The 21,186-nt window shown below is 35.0% G+C and overlaps 1 protein-coding gene across 2 annotated transcripts in view; it reads right to left on the bottom strand.

The window, feature by feature from the left end:
* Positions 1-21,186, bottom strand: part of EPHA3 (EPH receptor A3) — a 386,765-nt gene that overhangs the window by 17,830 nt on the left and 347,749 nt on the right. For both annotated transcript variants that reach the window (XM_061134299.1, XM_061134301.1), the window contains exons 14-15: positions 7,410-7,559; positions 5,680-5,873 (exon numbers count right to left, since the gene is read on the bottom strand). In XM_061134299.1, coding sequence (XP_060990282.1) covers positions 5,680-5,873; positions 7,410-7,559 — 344 coding nt within the window. The remainder of the gene's footprint in view (positions 1-5,679; positions 5,874-7,409; positions 7,560-21,186) is intronic.

The following is a 21,186-nucleotide window of genomic DNA, read 5'->3' as shown; positions in this document are numbered from 1 at the left end:
TCCTTTTCTAATACTATATCATACCAGAAATAGATTATGCAGCATAAATTGAAGTATTGTAAATTTTTGTGTATCTTGATTTTCTGTACAGTGTTCTCCCAGCCTGGTATAATCTTATCCTGTTATCTACTGGTAGACATTTCACCCATCATCCACAAGTTGCTCAGTTCCAAAAATTATTTCTCTGCAACTTCCAGAGACTCTCAAAGCTCAAAGTAAACTCATTCTTTGTTCATGATTCTTAAACACTTTGTCTTTTTGCTCCAATAATTACTTAATCCGAGGGATATTACAGTTGACCTTGAACAACACGGAAATTCATTTAGTCTGTCCTCCCTATTTGCAGTTTCTCCTATCTGAGATTCCTTGGCATCCGCAGATTCAACCAACACAAACCCTGTAGCAGTGTAGTGTTTGCTACTGAAAAATATCTGTGCATTAATGGACCCCTATAATCTTCCCCAGTGGCTCAGTGGTAAAGAATCCGCCTGCAATGTAGGAGCCTCAGAAGATGTGAGTTTGATCCCTGGATTGGGAAGATCCTCTGGCCGAGGGCTTGGCAACCCACTCCAGTATTCTTACCTGGAGAATCCCATAGATAGAGGAGCCTAGCGGGCTACAGTCCATGGGGTCACAAAGAGGCAGAAATGACTAAAGAGCAGGAGTGTGTACATACCCATGGACCCCTACAATGCAAACCTGAGCTGTTCGGGGGTTAATTGTATAGAATTGCTGAACTTTTCCTCCTGTTTTCAATGCAAGCTGTTGCAAGTGGAGGCTGTATCTCTTTACCTGTATAATCACCATGTGCTAAGTTGCTCCAGTCCTGTCCAACTCTTTGGGATCCTATGGACTATAGCCTGCCAGGCTTTTCTGACCATGGGATTCTCTAGGCAAGAATACTGGAGTGGGTTGCCATGCCCTCCTCCAGGGTATCTTCCTGACCAATGTCTCTTATATCTCCTGCATTGGCAGGCAGGCTCTTTACTACGAACTGCCACTTGGGAAGCCCTCAGGGCCCAGTAATAACACTTCACACAAAGTAAATGCTAAATAAATCTTCATATTGATATACAATCAAAACTTCAAATTTATTCATGTCTCCTCCATTTACTCTATTTTTAGGAAAATGAATCAATTACTGGAGAACAAACATAAAATTTACTCCAACTTCCTTTCCTTTCTCACCACTTCTTGCAACATCTAAGTAAGTTTTTAATATGATACACCATGACCATCTGCTTAAACACATTCCCTACTTCCAACAGTGATATTCACAAAGACACTCTCACTGGAAGATTCTTTGGGAATGTTTCTGCTATGAATCATCAACTCTAAGGAAGGTTGAAAAGTAAAATAATGCATTATAGTAAGATTTCTGTAACAGTATATGAAATAAAATGTGCCATAAAACTAACTAGACTCAGGGAGGCTCTGGAAAACAACATCCCTATTAAAAAAAGATAGAATGATGTTGTTTTTCCTAAAGGACTTTGTAGACATAATTCTTTACATTAGTCCAAATAACTAAGTCATTCAGAAATTTGAATCCTTGGTGCCATCCACAAACTCAGATTGAGACAGTCTCCAAGTGTATTGAAGAGGAAGGGAAACATAAGATTTATGCTTAGGGGAAAATGATAAGCTTTTACCTTTATGACTAGTGTCTGTAGAAATCCATATAATGAATAGGAAAAAGAACTGGAATGTTTTTTTCTAAAAATTGTGTGTCTGTTGAAATGGAAATTTATTATTATTTCAGCAAATACATATTCATGTGTGTAACAGATGTTTATTGAGTTTCGAGTAAGAACTTGGTAATACAAGGAAGCATGGCATCGGATCTCATTGGTCTTAGAGTTAAATGGAGGAATGAATACTTAGAAAATGCACACAAGTGAATTACAGTTGGGATGAAGAAGGATGTCTGACATGCTTTGACTTTCTGAAGGAATCTGAAGTTGGTCACTGAGGCTACCATATTATTTAAGTGAAAGGAGCTCAGGTTGAAAGGCTGAAATGCTCCCCCACAAAGCAGTTGTGTAAATCAAACAGCCTTACATCTCTGCCTTAAATGCCTTAATGGGTTCCTCATGTATTTCAAAAACTTCCAAAGTCCTCCCCATGACCTGGGTAGCCTCAAGTACTCTGGCTTCTGTTTGCCTTCTTATGACAGACTCTTCCTTTCCCTTCTGTCCTTCCATTATGCTGTTGTTCTTCTGCCATTTTCGAGAACCCTTTAGACTCATCTGCAGTTTATTTTTACTATGCCTAGAGTTCTTTTTTTTTCCCCAGCCACCTTTTAATGATCGATCACAGCCTTTTATTTATTTCCTTCCTATAATCCGTGCCCGTCTATTGTCTATTTGTATACATTATAGAAGATGTTTATTCATCTTATAGAACGTAAACTCCAGGATTGTAAGAAACATATTTGTCTTCATCACTGTTCTCCAGCATCTGCACATGCCTAGCCCATAGTAGATCAGCATACAATAAATAATTGATAAAAAATGAAGAAATTAATATTTGAATAAAAGAAAGGACATTCGAGGAGCAGGGGTATTTAAATCATCAAAAAGAATGTAGATTTTTTTCCTAAGTATAATGGAAATTCAAAATTGGTTTTAAAGAGGTGACAAATTATATTGTATATACACAATTTATTGAATTCTCCAGGCATGTATATTGGAGTGGGTAGCTATTCCCTTCTCCAGGGCATCTTCCTAACCCAGGAATCGAACCTGGGTCTCCTACATTTCAGGCAGAATATTTACCATCTGAGTCACCAGGAAAGCCTGATATATATTTATCAATACATAATTTATCAATATATATATATATAGATAGGAAAATTCTGAAGACTCTGTGAGAGGTGCTCAAAGCGGGACAAGAATGGAATCAGGGGACACGTTGGGAGACTACTGCAGTGCCCTAGGTCAGAAGGAGGAAAAATCAGAGGAAAGAGTGTTTGCAGTGAAAAGGGAGAGAAATGGATCGTGCTGACACAGTGATCACCTGGGCTGAAGTGTGGAGGCCAAGAAAGTGGGGCCAAGATGGTTCTAATACTGATTGGGCAGATGTGTAGGCGCCAGTGTATCCAACTAAATTCAAAATGCAGTAGGAGGATGAGATTATCAGCAGTAAATAAAAGGATATTTTGAATATTAAGTATCGAAATGTCTGTCTTTGAGACCCTTATTGGAGAAGGTTGGCTCTGAAGGGTGGTAGAAAAATAAGGAAGTAGTTGACAAGAGATGTGGAATCAGCAGAGGTGATGTTGATAAACAGCCCTTTCTAAATTCCCTTGATGATAAAAATTACCTGGAGTTTTTTTTTTTTTATCAAATGTCCAAATCCCACTCTCCTTTCCTGCAGATTTTGAATTAGTAGCTTGGGTTAGACCTGGATATTTGAATATTAATAAGTTCCCTCTGGTGATTCTTTTACTAGGGTAATTTGAGAAACAATGTAATAGAACATATTTTTATGGCAATAATCTTGCAGAAATAAAGAGCCTGCCTATGCAGGAGAGAGGGAAAGAGACTGGATACACAGGGGATGGAAAGGCGAGAGAGAAAGGCATTTGCCTCTGACACTGGAAGCATACTTCCTCTCTCTCTTCTAATTACAGGAAAGGAGGACTCTCCTCTCTTGTAATTATGGGAAAGAAGAACACCAGTATGTTTTTGTTTTGTTGCTGGAATTTTCCATCTGATGGCTTGTATTTTCTCAATAAAGCATGTGGCAAGGGCATTACTGGAAAATTAAAAGGGAAGAGGAATATGTGTAATCAGCTATGAAAAAGAGTAAAACAATCATTGTCAAAAGTGGGAAAGAAAATTTTCTAGAGAAAAATAAGATCTCTTGACATTGTTGCATGGCAACATAAGGTTATCATTAATAAATTTATAAAGGCATAATCTGCCCAGCTGTGCATTTTAATGTCAATAAGGAAACATAAGCACAATTTCTAAAATTTTTATAGTGAATTAAGAAAAATATGTTCCCTAAAATTACATATTTTGTGACAAAATAAATGGAATATATTAAAGTATTACATATTATATATTAGCATAAAAAATGTTCAGTTACTTTAATAAGAATGGAATAGTGAATTCAACAAAATTTGAATATGATAATATACAATTACATAATATGATCTGATATTAAGATTAATTTTCCATATAGAATTGGGTTTAAATATCTAGATAATATTACATGAGCTAGTTTTTGTATTGGTAGTGTCCCTATGGAAGTGGCTCGGATGCTGTTTCATGATATGGAAATAGTTGAAAAGATATGCTTTTTTGCTATTGAGTAAAGTTTAAAAGAAACGGCTTCAGGGTATAAAATGAGGACCGTACGGCTCAGGGAAAGGCAGGTTTGTTACCCGGTTGGTTGTTAAACTGTCAGGTGGGTTTCTAAATGAGTCTGCACAGTCTCATTCTGAAATTTAGGACAGAGATCCATCCTTGCGGGATAAGTTATCAGTAGTTTTACCTACTGGATATATATTAATAAATTCAATGTTATTGATCTCCTAAAAGTTATTTCTAACAAATAATCTATGACTCTTGTATACTTACATTAAGATTTTGATGCAAATTCTCTTTATTCATTTTATTCAAATGTAATGTAAAAACTGGATCATATATGCTCAGTATAATTGTTTCCATTAAGGTAAAAAATTACATACTCTAAGTGCATTAGCAAGTACTCTACCAAGTTGAAAGTCACAACTCTTAATACCTGTCGGTGAAAACAACAGATGTGCACAAAAATAAGAAAATTCTTTCCTATAAGGTATTATATTAAATCTTTTATACATGAGTCACAGTAAATCATCATTATGCAGTATGTGTACATGTCAATTAATATTGTGGACTTTTGTGCACAGTAGGTATAGTTTTTTTTACTAAAACTCTGTAATTTAAGAACACATTATCAAAATGTAGAACTGTTTTTCACTTATGTGTGCAATGAGCATATAATTGACATTTCTCAAAACCATTAGGACAACTCGGTGATTCTCAGCTGGGAGGATTATGCATCAAGTCTAATGGACATCGTGCCCTCAGGGTTGCCTCATGGCTACAGTGTGGTGACATTTGTGTTGCTGTCCAGGAACACTGACATTATTATACTCTTAGTTCTATCCTTCACAGTGTCTAACAAAGTAATTGGCACATAATATGGGTTAAACAAAGATTTGTTTAATCAAGGGAAAATTGCATTCTGCTAGCCAGTGCAATGGCTTGGTGGCACTATTATTATTTTTGTAATTTTATTTTAAATGAGGATTAAATCAAGACTTTGCTAGAATTCCCCAACACTCTAGATTTCTTTTTTTTTTTTTTTTTTTTTTTTGTTTAAGTAACAGAGAGTGGAAAGAATCTATGTGCTCAGGGTTTCTATTGTCCAAATACTGAAGCCTGAATGTATACGTGCTTCTAGGTAAGATGCAAGTTAAAAAATATCAGAACTTTATCAGTGTCATTAAGTAGAATGAGATTTCCTCCTGAAAGCTTAAAGAGAAAAGAAAAATGTCTTTCTAGTCTTGAGGAATACAAGTTTCAAAGTATGCAGTTGGGGGAGTGGAAGAAAAAAATTAACACCTTGGAGATAAAAATACATTCATCTCAGAGAGTGTGCAGGATGTAAAATCAAATGTGTCACCTTGCTGCCGCACTGGTGATGATCTTCAGACTGCCTGGGTTCCGGATGAGCTTGTCCAGAATGCTGACAATCTGCTCAAACTTGGGTCTGTTGTTTCTGTCTTTCTGCCAGCAGTCTAGCATCAGCTGATACAACGCAGCTGGGCAGTCCATGGGAGGTGGCAGTCGATAGCCTTCATCCACAGCTTTAATTACCTATGTGAGAAGCAAAGTTTCCGGGGACTTAAAGAGGTGGAATTTCTTTTATTATAACACTTCTTTTTGGGCAGGTCACACTTCTACGTATATTTCAAAGTAAAGTGAAAAGGTTTTCATTTTAAATTTCTTAAAAAGATAACAGCTTATTAAATAAATATTATTCATGTCTGAAAATGTTATATAAATAAGATCGAGACAGACAAAGTGGATTTAAGAAAGAAAAGTTTGTACAGTAACTTTCTGGATTAAAATAAAAATAAATGTTCTATGATACAGGAAATTCAGTAAACTATAAAGAAACTCTTATGTGGTAATACATATTTCTGTGAAAATTATATATAAATGGATGAATGGAGAAAAAAAATAACACAGATTTTTAGCTATATCACAATTAAAATGGTTCTTCTCAAATCGTAGTCAGTTCCTTTGTTAAAAGCCCATGGGTTGAACAATTAAGTGACTCTTAGTTAATCAGCATTTTTAAGTCATGTAAAGTCATGATTTTCAAACATTACTCTGTATCAGAATCATCTGGAGAACTTATTAATACACAGAAAGCTAATCTCTGATTCAATAACTCTGGGGAAAGTCCTGAGAATTTGCATTCCTACAAATTCCCAGATCTTGCTAAAGCTTCTGGTCCAGAGAGCGCATTTTGAGATCCTCTGATACAGAAAGAATTTGGAAAATAGAGATGTGGAAAAGTGAGTCTGATTTTCCCAGTGTCATTATAAAACGTGGCTTGTTTGAAGAGGTTCAGAAAGATATTTATATCCAAATACATTAAAAGCAATTTTATATGTGGTGAGTAGGAAATGACTAAAAGTGTCTCAGCTTTCCTTCTTATGTGTCTTTGAGATCATGCTCACAGTTTCTGGCTAAGCATAAAGAAAACTCTCTGTGTGCTGAATCCATATGCCAATAGCATCCTTGCATTAAGCATTAGTAAAGCATGACTTATAAAAACAAAAATCCTTTTGAAAAATCATATCACAGTTATAATAGAAAGTTAATGATTATTTTCTCTATATCGAGACTTCAATTTGTATAACTAACTTCATGTGCAAGTTTAATACATTATAAGAAACAGCATGTTAGAGATTGGTTGTTTGGTCTGACTTTGGGAAATACTATATTTAAGTAAACAAAATGTTGGCACAGATGCATTAATTGAATCTACAAAGGATGGCAGAGTGTATCTTACTAATGTTACACTGAAACAATTTTGTAGCAAAAATAATTCAAACATTTCTTGATATCTATTGGCCATTTTGTCAGGCACTTATTTCATTACATTTTATTACAAATGTTTTCTTTTTGTCTCACTTCTAAACCCCTGCTTTAGGGAAAAATGTGAAGCTGTCAGAGCAACTCAATTAATATCTTTATAAGATTTGGAAACAATTTCGTCTCTTCTAAGTATTCTGTTTCAATGTCACAAACTGGGAGCCACCTGGTTTCATTATGCTCCACTTCCTTGCACAGCTTGATCTCTTAATCTGAACCCATAACTCATAGACTACAAATACTTACATCCTGATTGGACATCTCCCAGTATGGTCTCTCTCCATAGGACATCACCTCCCAGAGAACAATCCCGTAACTCCATACATCGCTGGCTGATGTGAATTTACGGTAGGCTATGGCTTCTGGTGATGTCCACCGGATTGGGATCTTCCCTCCCTTGGAATGTAAAATTGTGCATACATACACGATCAATGACTAATACATACTATATACATTATCATCTGACATTTGACTTAATTTGTCAGGGTATTTCTTTTATGAAATGGACTGTGGGTTTCTTCTGATATATCTTGATATTCATCTGTTATAATACCAATGAGTGAGTGGCAAAGGGAAAAACATTTGAAAATTACTAAAATGCTGACATTTTATATCAGTTATGGCACATTTATCAGTCATCTGTAACAACAACTTAAAGTAGATAGGATATATCATATATTAGAATTAATTGAGGTGGATGTGTGTGCTTAGTCGCTCAATCATGTCCGACTCTTTGCGACCCCATGGACTGTAGCCCGTCTGACTCCTCTGTCCATGGGGGTTCTCCAGGCAAGAATATTGGAGTGGGTTGCCATGCCCTCCTCCAGGGGATCTTCCCAACCCAGGGATCAAATTCAGGTCTATTAATTGACGTATCTCAAATCAACTTTTATTGATTTCAAAGATTTATGCACGAACAAACAAACTTAGTGCTAATGTAGATTTGTAAAGAATTTATACCACTTCTTGACACACAATTTCTTGTAGGTATTTGCTAATTAAATACATTGCAAATGAAATTATACATCTAAAAACACTTTAATATATTCATCAATCATCTTAATTAATTTACTCAGTTCCTCACTCCACCATTAGCTACTGAAGTACCCTCCATGTACAAGGTAGACACCATATGAGCTCGAAAGATATAATAACTACAATCTGAGAATTTACAGTCTAAAGCAGGTATTGCTTCTATGAGTTATGGGAGATATAAATGTATAATTCCCATGGAATTTGCTCTCAGTTTAATAAATACATTTAATAAAGATGTGCTGAGTAGTAACCATATGGGAAGTATTATGGTAGTCACTCTGGGTGAGACAAACATAAATAACACACTGGCCCTTCTGTTTGGGAAATATCAAGCAAATAGTAATGATAATTAGTTGTTGTGAATAACTAAATGCAGGGAGAAATAACTAGTGCTTCACATCTGAAACTTTACAATAGAATCATCTTGGGCTCATGCTGATTAAAACAGAAATTCTGATTCAGTAGTTCCGAGTGTAGGCAGGATCTGCAGGTGATTCGGGAGCGTTTTAGAAATCAGATCCTGCCTGCATTGAGAAAGAAGGCGGTAGTGTAACTGCCGTGATGCAGAACATGGAGCCAAGTTTCTCATTTGAGAAACTTGAGGCGGTCACATATGAATTGAGCCTTGTAAATTGTACCAAATTTTATATAACCAGGAAAAAGGGATAGCTTTTCCAAAGAATTCATATAATCAAAATGTTATACTATATTCATCAAAGTGTGTTCTATTGACGTTTACCTCATAGGACTTCACTGCCTCTTAAGCAATGCTCGAGGGTGACAATATATTGCTTTAGAGAAACGAATTGGTCACTTGGGAGGTAAGTTATTAAATCTCATTATGCTTGAATTTCCTCACCTGTTATTTTGGAAATGAACAGTTCATAGCATCGTTGTGAGGCTAAATGACAAATTTCAGAAAATCTCTAGCATAATTCTTGGCATACAGTAAAGCCTCAAGAAACATTAGCTTAATACTGCCACACTTTTAGAGAAATGGCATAAATCAAAGCACAGAGGAGGAAAATATATGTTCTGGAAAAACAGTTTCCAGTGTGGTAATACTACAGAAAATGTGGAGACATGTAATAGGAGAGGATGGCAAAAGGTCGAATTGGCTTTAATCACAGCAACATTGAGCAAGTGTTATCCTTGAGAGGAGAGTGGCATGTGCGATCGGAACTATCTCAGTAAACTGCTTGACACGTTTCTTCGATATTTTCACGCAAGAGAGCTGTTCAGAAAGAGTACTGTCAGGAGGTCTTTGAAGGCGGTCAGGCTTACACGGGGTTTTGAAGGATGCATGCAACTGCAGAGAAGTGAGCACAAAAAGGACTGGGCATAGCCTTCTTGAGAGGATCCCAGCCTGAGGTTGTCCATGATTTATACCACTGCAGCAAAATCAAGTTGGAGAGATGGGGGCTGGACTAGGGGAGCTTTGGGAGTCAGTGAGAAGCCCTATAGAGTTCAGCGCGCATTGGAGTAAAGATGATCCAGAACCAGAAAGCAAGATAGAAAACACGATGGAGAAGTCCCTCCGCTGTTCACCTCACAGAATCACAAAATTGTTTGCTAATTGGCTACACTCCGATACAAAATAAAAAGTTTTAAAAAAGAGGGCTTATTTTCTTAGAAGTTGCCCCTTTATTTTCCATCTCACTTATACTCACTTATTCATTCTCATTTTTAGAGTTTGTATTCTTTTCAACAAAAATGCAAAAGATCCTTTTTATATTTAAATTTGGAGGGTTTCCCCCCCACCCCGTCTAATATTGCCCTTTCTCTGCCAATACATTCAATGCTAATAATAATAATAATAATATTTAAAAAAAGAAATTAACTTACTTGCACCTGCCGAGACCAAGCTTGGTTTTTAAGGGTTCAAGATTTCAAATACTATCCCATCATTTTGATAAAAACAGAACTACACATGTGCCATGTAGCTGAATCTATTCAGGATGCCAAATGGAATTAAAGGGCATACATTCTTTCTCTTTTAAAGAACTCTGAGAATTAACAGAAGTCAAACAAATTGTATTCACGGGGCAAAGAAAAGATAGTATTTAAAAATCTCAGCTGAATGTCTTATCTTTGCTACAGACAGTTTACCATTTCCTTTCCTTTGCCCAAAACAATTTACTAGTAGCACAAAAATTGCACTAAAGAAAGAAAGCTTTCCATGTTGAAAACTTTGTATCTATTAAGAAAATATAAGGCACAGATATGTATCACCTTATCAAGATCTCTTGAAATAAAAATACAGACATAAAGAAAAAATATCCAAACCAATAGATTGATGACAACCATAAACAAGGTGTTTTAGACTGATTGGTTTTGTGCCCTGAAAATGAAGTGATAATCATACATTCAAGATTCTCATCCTGCCCCTAGGCAGCCTTCACTGGGTAAAGAAGAGAATGAAGATGATTAAGGATTATTGATTTGCATTCAGGGATTTTTTTATCATTGGCAATAGATTTATAATATACATAAAGCAACAAATAAAGTGTCTAATCTTTAATAGAATACTCAATAAGCGTTTTGCCCTTTCTTCCATTCCAGTTCCCTTCAAATAGCACACTTTCACAATTTGTGTAAAGAATTTGATAAATGAATATATAAAGGAAAGCTTATTGCCAACTATTAATACAAAGTATTCAAATTTATCATTTGTTTTTATTGTTGCTAAAAATTCAACAGAGTCAGAAGAGTTTTATAATTTTTTTACTTTTTCCATGATCAGTAAGCAACTTGGCACTCTGTCTTCAAATGAGAGAAAAATAAGCCAACATATTCATGGTATACACTTAATTAGAAATCAAACTACAGGAGCAATTCTGAGCTCATAATATTGTAGAATTTGAGGAAGGATGAGTGTCCTGTTATTACAAACTCTTTAAACTGAACATTGTAGTTTCAAATACTTTATATTCAAGATTAGTAAAATAAATGTGAATAGTAGCTTTTAGCCTATGAAAGTGTGTTTGTCACTCAGTCATGTCCAATTCTTTGTGACCCCATGTACAACAGCCTGCCAGGCTCCTCTGTCCGTGGATTCTCTAAGCAAGAATCCTGGAGTTGGTAGCTATTCCCTTCTCCAGGGAATCTTTCTGACCCAGGCATAGAACCCAGGCCTCCCTCATTGGAGGCAGATTCTTTACCATCTGAGGCACCAGGTAAGTCCTCTTGTCCCATATATTGCCATAAATAAATTGTGACCAAACTATCATTTGAAATCATAAGCCTATGAAAAGTTGAACAGGTTATAAAGCTAAAGATAATAAGCATAAGGCACATGAGTCTGTGCTCACTGCTGAGAGCAACTATTTTAGATATTATCTTGCAAATGTGCAAAACAGGCACTCAATAAATGCTCATTAACTTGCACCAAATCCCCTTCTTCTTAAACACATGCTATTGTTTTTTCTTGGGAATCTTTTGCTCTGCCTGTTTTTTTTAGAACTCGAAGACTTCTTGTTTGAACATCCTATTCAAATGTGAACTTACTGGTGGAACATTTTAGAACCTTCTAGGCTAAGATGGTGATTTCATTTTCTGTGATCCTTCTACTACTTAATTACCCTGACTAGATCAGGATGTCCAGAGGAGTCACTGCCTTTCCCCCTTCCTCTCTGCATCCCCACAGCTTAAAACAAGAGTCTAACTTTTTAGCTCTCAGATTAGGATTAACTATTTTATGAATTTAGAGTAGCAGATTTTACTGAAGGTCTATGATCATTTTAAGAACTAAAAAAATAAGCAGTTCATTTTAAGAAAATAATACACTAAATTAAATTTTTTCAGAACATATGTAAGTATTAAGAGTGAGAAAATAAATATCATAATAATAGTTTAAAAAAATCATACAATTTTTGGATGTACTCTTCTTTCCCTCACCTACAGTTTAATAATGCTGTTAGTCTCATGATGATAGTAAATATAAGAATTGCTGAGCATCAATTTTTCACAGTATCTATAAAATGATTAAACTATTGTTAGGGGAAACAGACTGAAATTGCTCACCCTGACCCGGGCACCACAGTAACCATTTGCCAGAGTTATCTTATGACAGAAGGTCCTGGTAAGAAACATAGAACTAACAAGCAACCACCAACTAAAAGAATTTGGGAAAGGTCAAAAGTTTCATGTGCCTTATCAACTTCGAAGAATGCTCCTCACTCAAATCCATCTTGGTTGAGTGTGCCGCCAGGAAGGATCCTGAGGCAGAATAATTGGCCAGACACAACCCAGAAGCTAATCCCGTCAACATAAAACCTGCGTTTGCAAGCCACGTGGCAGAGCAGCCCTCACAGGTCCCCTCACCTTCCTGCTCCCCACCTGGGTGTCCCTTCCCAATAAAGTCTCTTGCTTTGTCAACACGTACGTCTCCTTGGCCAATTCATTTCTGAGTGTTAGACAAGAGCCTACTCTCCAGTCCTGGAAGGGGCCGCCCTTCCTGCAGTGCTGTCTCACAGGATGTTGTATGGACTAAGTATTTTAGAGTTTTCAGAGTGTTATAAAGATATTCATTTGACTCTATAAACTATACCTCCTAGATCAACTGTCTCGATATTAATTTTGTAGGAACTTTTCCATCCTAAAAATATCACCAATAATTTAATAAGCATGTTTAATCTATGCACATGATTATTACTTCATTCCTTTGTGGATGAGGCTAAGTAAAATCTTAAAACATGAAAATAATTATGCAAAAGATAGATTCAAATGCTGACTAAAAATATGCAGCATATTTACCTGTAGGTGAATGATTATTTATGAGTTTACACCCATGACATTTTAAAATTGAAATCAAAACATCAAAAGTAAAATGGTCATGTTTAATATTTAAAGCTTTGAGTTGGAAAAAAAAAATTTAAGCTTTCAACAGTTAGATCAAAAGCAAAAGAGAATAAAATTTAACAAGAATAAAAAGATGTACTATTTGTTAAGTTATGTGTGATATATCAAAGTTCAACATTATAGGAGACCTGATGGCAGATGGCTAGTCTGTTGCATAATAGTTTTTCACAAATGGCAGTGTATTCCACGTTATTCCCTATAACTTGCACTCCAGTGTGGACAGGAGAAGTTATAAAGTATCTGAGAGAGATATTTGATCCCAACTGTCATTCTTTACACATTCTTTACACATGTTGGGTAACTTTAGATCAAAGTCTATATATAGTAACAATTTTGACATTCTAGACCAGATTAATTCTTTGCTTTAGGGGCTGTCCTGTGTATTGTAGTACATTTACTAGCATCCTTGACCTCTACTTAGTAGATTACATCAGGATCCTTCCAATTGTGACAACCAAAATGTCTCTAGAAATATCAAATATCCTCTGGGGAGCAAAATCATCCTTATTTGAATACTATTGTTTTAGACTGTTTGTGACAAATCCGATCAACAAGGGAAAATGATTCCAATGAGATCCAGGATTTAACTGGATTTTATGTAGACTAAGTGAAATCCTTTCTTTTTTCTCACCATTAGCACACTTTTCACAGATATTTTTACTCCTGTTCTAGTCCAGGACTAAAGTTATTCAAGTTCATCAAAGTTAATGTTCTGATATGTGGATCTTTGTAAATATAATAGCATCCTCTTGAGATTTTTTATTTTCTATTTTCTTCTTTCTTTCTTGTTTCCATTCTTTAATTTTTTGAAAAGAAGCTAACTTTCTATTGCTAGGAAAACTTATATTAAGCATCAATTTCTTGTTAGATGGTGGCCTCAATAATGAAAAAGTTTGGTAAGAAATAAGTTTTTCCTACAAAAGCAAACAGTGTCCATGGCTACAAAAACATAAACGCCATTGGCATAGTAAGACATTGGATAAAAGTCCTTGAGGGCTCAATTTGGTTCTGAAATAAGGGTGAAAGAAAAAGCTGTGGTCCATAAATTTTAATTTAGTCACACTTCACGATAACTCTCTCTGCCTTCAAGCTGAGCATCTGTAGATCTGAGACTATCAAAATAAAATCAATTTAACATACAATAGTCTGAATCACAAAATTTCCTATAAGTAATGCATTGCAGAATTTATTTACATTCCTGCTTCTGACTGGACCACAATTCCTCTTCCCTAACCCCTCCCTCTCCAACAAATTTGAGCTCACATTGTTTGGCTTATATTTTTTTCTTCTTTTTCACATTAAGAAATTGCCTTTTCAGTTTATACATGAAGGGGACATTTTACATTTTTAGATGCTTACCAAACACATCTTTCAATGAGTATCCCCAAATTTGGATTTGATGAGACAAATGATGTCATCAATTGGCATACTGCCTTCCTGACACAGTAAAACTTTCTAGTGCAACTGTTATTAATGAGCTAAAACTTTGAAATCAGTTGGAAATTTAGATTTTGGTTGGTAAAATGCTACTAGGCATTCAGAAAAGTAAAGTGCCAGATAGCTTCTATAAAAGTAATTTATGAGGATGTACTTTTTCACAATATTTTAACAGATCATAAAAAGAAACATTTACTTAAGGTGGTCTTTCTACCCACATGTAAGCTCCCCAGATATTTCTGTATTTAAGAAAAGTCTCCAACTGCTTGGAGCAAGCCCAGATTCATAGCATATGGACTGTGTATAAAACCTCAACTGCAGAGGACCCTCCAGTCCAAATTCAACAGAATTAGAAGTTAATGCTTGTTCCCCGTATTTATAATACTGAACCCAGGGCCAGTTCCTCCCAGTGCTGGAGTCTCATCTATGACAGTTAGTAACTGGGCCTGCAGGGGGACTTATGGTCAGTCACTTGTTCCGTTTGGATTCTTAAGTTTAGTAGGAATTAGGAGTTGTCGTTTCTAGGCTTAGCTTTGACCATATTATCTAATTTTTGCCAAGTGTCTTAGCCTCTCTTTGCAGATATCTTATCATTCCTAAACCAAGGTTCATGGAAAACATAAAACTTGACTCTATGTTTAAAGTTCTATCTCTAGGAGCTATGCTAACTTATAGACTTTTGCTCTTCAACTTTCAAATTTCTGTCTAAGGGTGGTGATATTTTTAAAATTAATTAATTTGGACTCTTACAGATGATCCTAACTTTGGACTAAACTGCATACCTATTGGCGGTAATATCTGGATTTGCTTTCTTTGAATGTTTACAGAAAAGTAAAAGAAGAATAAAATGATACAGGTAAAGATAATAAGGATGTTCTGGACAGAGGCATTATATAATTGCTGAACTCTAATATAGGATTAAAGTAGTCCAAATCCTTGTTCATTTTGTCCAGAAACAGCAGTTAGAGTATGATTCATGCAGTAAACCTGTTCTTTGAAGATCTGCAATTTGGTTCTCTAAGTTTAATGAATTTAGACAGTTTAAATGAGACATTTGGCTAAAAGCCTTGAATTTTTCAGATGCTTAACTAAGGTCAGCTCATTCACTGTGGGCTAGGAGGCTTCATGTCTTGATTTCTAAAGAAAAGGAATGTAATTGCTGAAACCTTTGGACATTGAAGCCTAGAATCTTATGTCAGCCCCAATTTTTCTCTAATTACACGCACAAATCTCTCCTTACTGGTTTAGGAAATGCTTGGCTGATCCATATTTCACATGCCTGCCTATGAGCTCTATCAGATCATACCTAGAGTGACAAATGACTTTGGAGAGTTTATCTTAGTAAACCCAGAGTAATTGAGTGTTTAACCTGGAGGCAAATATTGGCTTCTCAGGTTAGAATTGGAACTACAGAGATAAATTATTTGACTTAAGAATTTAGGATCTATGTATTGTCAGGAAGTAAACTTCATTCACTGCAGACAACAGGAGACACCAAGGTGAAGGGCAATCCAAGAAGACTCTCAGGGGAGGCATCTGTTTGAATCCCCAGGAGTTCAAATCTAAAAGCCATTGAGAGAATTGTTCCAGCAGATGTTGATTGCCACCAGAGATCAGAGACAGATGATCTCTCAGGTAGCAAAAGTCAATACTTTGAACTTTTGAAAATTTTCAATATTATATGAGATGCTTAAGAATTTCTTAAAAGTATTCACCTTGCATTCTATTAAGAAGTAACTCTATGACTATCCAGGAAATAAAGTACAAACAAATAACTTTTCTGTTACTTTCAGACTCACATAATACAAAATAAAATTAGGTTATCTGATGTATATGTTCAACAAAGCAATAAAAAAATTGGGGGATAAGACTAAATATACATCCTAATATGGATACAGGTTTTTCAATGTTCAAAGAGATTTTAAATGTTAAACTTTGTGTTTTATATATACTGAATTCCTACTTTATTTATTAAAGGTTATAGAAATTCATTTGAAAGTGAATTTTTAGCACTTGGAACACAATTTTCCAAAAAAGCCATATTAATAAGTAAACAAGTCAGAAAGACTTATTCAATATACTAGGGATACTGTATATTTACAATAAAAATAATGAAACAAAAGTATTAAATTCATTCTATTAGAAATCAACCAAAAAAGTACATAACTTTAGTAAGCTTCGTTCCTTGGTTTTATCAATGCTGATAGCTAAAAAATTAAAGAGTTTGAGAATTTCATTATCTGCTGAGACAATTCTGATTAGACATCAAGAAAATGATTCCCTTGTATGTTTGGTAAAGATTGCTTCAAATATGTGGGCAGTTCCAGACCAATGGCTAGCAAATGAAAAGGAAAAAATAATGGGAGTGGACTTGAACCATGGTATTACAACTATGATTGAAAAAGAGTCATAGGACAGGAATGAGTCTAATTATTAGCCATTCCACCCATCAAGTGATAGGACTGGCTTGGGACAATCACAACTGCTCTTCCTCCCTATGCCAAAGTAGTTGGGGCTGGTCACTGGCTTCAGCAACTATGGGAAAAGCTTCAGGCAATGTGCCATCACAAATCTGAAAATAGGGGATATTCACAAATCAACTGGAAAAGTTTTAGAAACTGATTTTTACTAAGCTTCCAGGGCTCACTGACACTACACACTGACTCAGTCATTATTCTTTTGTTTTTTAGTCTGAGTTATATCATTGATCTGTTTACTTAATTTGTCTTACAAAGTGAGCCTGTTGGAATTAGAGAAATTATTAAAGTTATTTCATTAAACTGAAAAGTGGTTAAGGCAAAATGAACCTGGCCTAGTAACCTTAATATTTACATTTTCTCCTTTACTGTCATCAATTTTCTGTCCTAATGTCATTTTATCAGAGAAACTCTCTGATCATCCTGTCTAAAGCAGCAGCTCCCTCACACTTTCTCAAGCAAGATGCCTTGCTAAATCTTTACCTGTTTGTTTATTAAGTGAAATTCCACACTAGAATGTAAGCTCATGAAGTCAGGGCTTTGCTTTCAACTTTGGATCCTCAGGTCTTAGAACAGTGCCTAGTAAGTTATATAGGCACTCAAATAATTGTTGAATGAATGACTGATGCATTATAGAGAAAACAGTTCCTGCTAGAGACTATGTGTAATGCATTTACATAGAACCTCCTCACTCCTGTATGCCACTCCAAAATCATAGTTGTGATTTTTCTTCACATAAATCTGGATGGATTATTTTCACATGTGGAAATGGTTGCGCTACCCATCTGTCTGAAACGGGTGGCTAGAAAGTGTCAGTTCTTTCATTAAACTTTGATGTAACATTAACTGAGGTTATAAAATCTTCCAGAGTTTTCTGATTTTTGAGGATATAGTTTTTACTTTGTGAAGCTACATAAAACATAAGCTATATACTGATCCTAAGAGAGTAAAAAATATCTATATTATTTATTTTGAGCCCACTCTTAAATTATATTACTATATGAAGGACACTGATTAGATATTTACTTATTTTTTCATTCACATATAAATTCCACAGTATTATATTACTTATCAACAAAATATAATTATCTTTTTTATCACACAAAAGTTTTTAGTTCTTGAGAAATTCTACAGAACTAAGGCTCATGTTTTCTACTATTTATATTCTTCAAATGGGGTTATCCTGAACCAGAGTATTCAACCACTTAGCTTTTAATCATTCATTTTAGCCACTTTTTCTTTCTTATCTTGCAAATGAAATTACATAAGACAAAATGGTAGTAGAATATTTCTGGCATTAACTTGGCAGAGTCACAGAGAAAAAATAGAGAATAAATTATTATGTAAAATAAGATTTCCTAACACATAATGCCTGAGATAAGTTTTCATTTGATTTTATCTTCTAAAAATTAAATAGGTGTTAATTTGCCATGGGCAATGTGACAAAAGGCAAAACTTTTCATTCAATATAATAATCCACTTGGTAATTATTCAGTATCCCTGTCTATAACATAAGTAAAAAGAAAAAACTAATTAATGAAAGATATAACCAAGAACACAAAATTTGGTTTTCTTACATTTCCCAACTCAGTTTATGTGGTAATTATACCATTAAAATGAATTTGGGGACTTGAGAACGGGACTGAGTTTACATGTCACAGTATATAAATTAGATAAAATTTATATTTTCCCTAACTTAATCTTGTTTAAAACAGCAAATTGAACACTATTATCTTGAAATTTTGGATCCCATAAATTCAACATACAAATATATGTGTGCATTTAAAGTGCACACATATATATGTGTAATATTTAAAGTGAAATTTCATATGAAAAAAATTAAAAATTATTCATTTGAAAAGTCTCACCAATAACACCCCACTTCTGATATTATAAAATAGAGCAATTATTAGTTCAGTGCAAAAAATAGGAAAATGCATAATTATATTCTGAAAGTTACATGATGTGTAACTAAAGAGAGGCGATTCATTTTTTCATTTGTTTTTCTCAATAACAAAAACTTTGATGTTTTAAATTTGTTGAGCTACATACTCCAATCATATTCATTTCAAGTAAAAATCCAGGGTCTTTTAAGATGGTTTGCGACCTTAGGTATGTAACCACAGCTAAGCCTCAAGACCTTTCTTCAAAACATGCTACAGCATATAATACTATATCATAAGTCAGATGTTATATTATTTAATAACCACTCAAATATTTACTTAGATTTTTAAGGTGTTATTTTCCTCATAAAGTATCTATAGCAGTGGTCTCAAAGTGTTATCCAAGTATTTCTGGGTGTCCTTAAGAGCATTTCAGGGTGTCTGCAAGACTGAATTACTTTCATTGTAATATTAAAACTTTTTATCTTTCTTATTCTCATATCTCATGAATGTACAGTCAAATTTTTTAAAGGTTACAGGATGCACAATAATATTGTAAAATAAAAAGTGTCAGTGTTTGGAATTTCTGCATAAGTCAGTAGTGAGAAGTAAAGAGAAATAACTAGAAGTGTGTATTTTAAAAAATGTCCAATTTTCTACCCAATATTCTTATGGAAAAGAGAAAACACACATAAAAGTGTATATTATTATCTCAGCTGACCCTTTCCTTTAGGCATACTATTGAAGATACAAGGAAGGAAAACTCAGGATATACTTAAGGCAGTATCAAAAGCAGCAGCAAGATCAAATCTCTGGTACATTTTTTTAAGTGGTGAAACTAAGGGTTTTCTCAACTTCTCAGATATTCCCTCCAGTGTGTGTGTGTGTGTGTGTGCGCGTGTGCGCGTGTGCATGCGTGCGTGTGCGTGCGTGCGCGTGTGTGCATGCCTGTGCGTGTGTGTGTGTGTGCTCAGTTGTGTCCGACTCTTTGCAACCCCATGGACTGTAGCCTTCCAGGCTCCTCTGTTCATGGGATCTTTCTGGCAAGAATACTGGAGTGGGTTGCCATTTCCTTCTCTAGGAGTTCTTCCTGACCCAGGGATCAAACTTGCATCTCCTGCATTGGCAGGCATATTCTTTACTACTGAGCCACTGGGGAAGCCTCAGTTTAAGAATCTTTAAATATAGAATTAGTGGATATAATTTCTATGTCTCTTCTGCTCTGTCAACCACAAAGATGTTTTAAAAATGAGAACAGCAGACACCCTACATCCATTCAGTGTCATTGAATCTAATGTCTCCCGAGATTTCTTAGTGCAATTACAACCTCTACCTAAAGGCAATAATTTTCAGAGAAGCAGTCGAAAGGTTTACTGCACTGAGGCACTGAATGCTAATTCCTGAAATGTGTTAAGTGTGACTAAAGTAACGTGACTGGTAAAAAAAGATGAACAAGAATGTGTTTATCCAAAAAGAATGCCTTGGCACACTATTTTAAACGGTGAACTTGTTTTTCTGAAATAACCGTAATCATAGCATGCTAAATCTAATAAATATGGCAGATGTCTAAGCTGAATAATACTGTTTTTGGTTAGGAAAAAAATAGACTTTACAACAAAGTACTATTTTTCTTATTTATTAAGTATTAGCTTACTGAGACTACAGATTTTATCTTAGTCAAGTCTGCTTCCCAAAGTACTATATGCTTAAAGAATTTTGAGTGATAGTACAATTTATAATCCAGTGATAAAGATAATTTCCAAGGAGAAAATTCTCAAACATTTTGGGCAATAGCAGTGTTCTTGCAGTAAGCACACACTCCTAAAAAGAGAGCTTAGTATGACAACACTCATTTACTTGCTTCAGTGTATTTGTTTAAAAAACAAAATAGCAGTCCTATTACTTTATAATCATACTTCATATTTGACATCAATTATAAAATTATTTTACTGAACAAGGCTTATTATGGGAAATTAAATCAAAGATGTCTAAATGATTCCAGAAATGTAGATGCAAATTACAGCTTCTCAGAGGGAAGTCAGGACCACCACAGATATTTTGAGGAGTTCCAAGAAAATACAAGGATGAACACTGAAGAACTCTAAGTAACTATTCATTGGTAGTGAATGAGCCCATTTGGATGCTGTGATTTTGAAGAATCATCTGGGCATGAATCATCAATGCAGAGATCCTGCTGCATTTTTATTTCACAAACACTAGGGAGGAACTTTGGCACAGCAACACTGACCTTTTACTAAGTTTGAAGAAGTGATCTTGAGGACCCTTTGGTTCTGAAAAAGTAACAGTCAGTAGAAAAATAAAGCTCTGAAA

This window comes from Dama dama, chromosome 31, assembly GCF_033118175.1.
Source record: "Dama dama isolate Ldn47 chromosome 31, ASM3311817v1, whole genome shotgun sequence".
Classification (NCBI taxonomy): Eukaryota; Metazoa; Chordata; class Mammalia; order Artiodactyla; family Cervidae; genus Dama; species Dama dama.
This window is presented reverse-complemented; position numbering and strand designations above follow the sequence as displayed.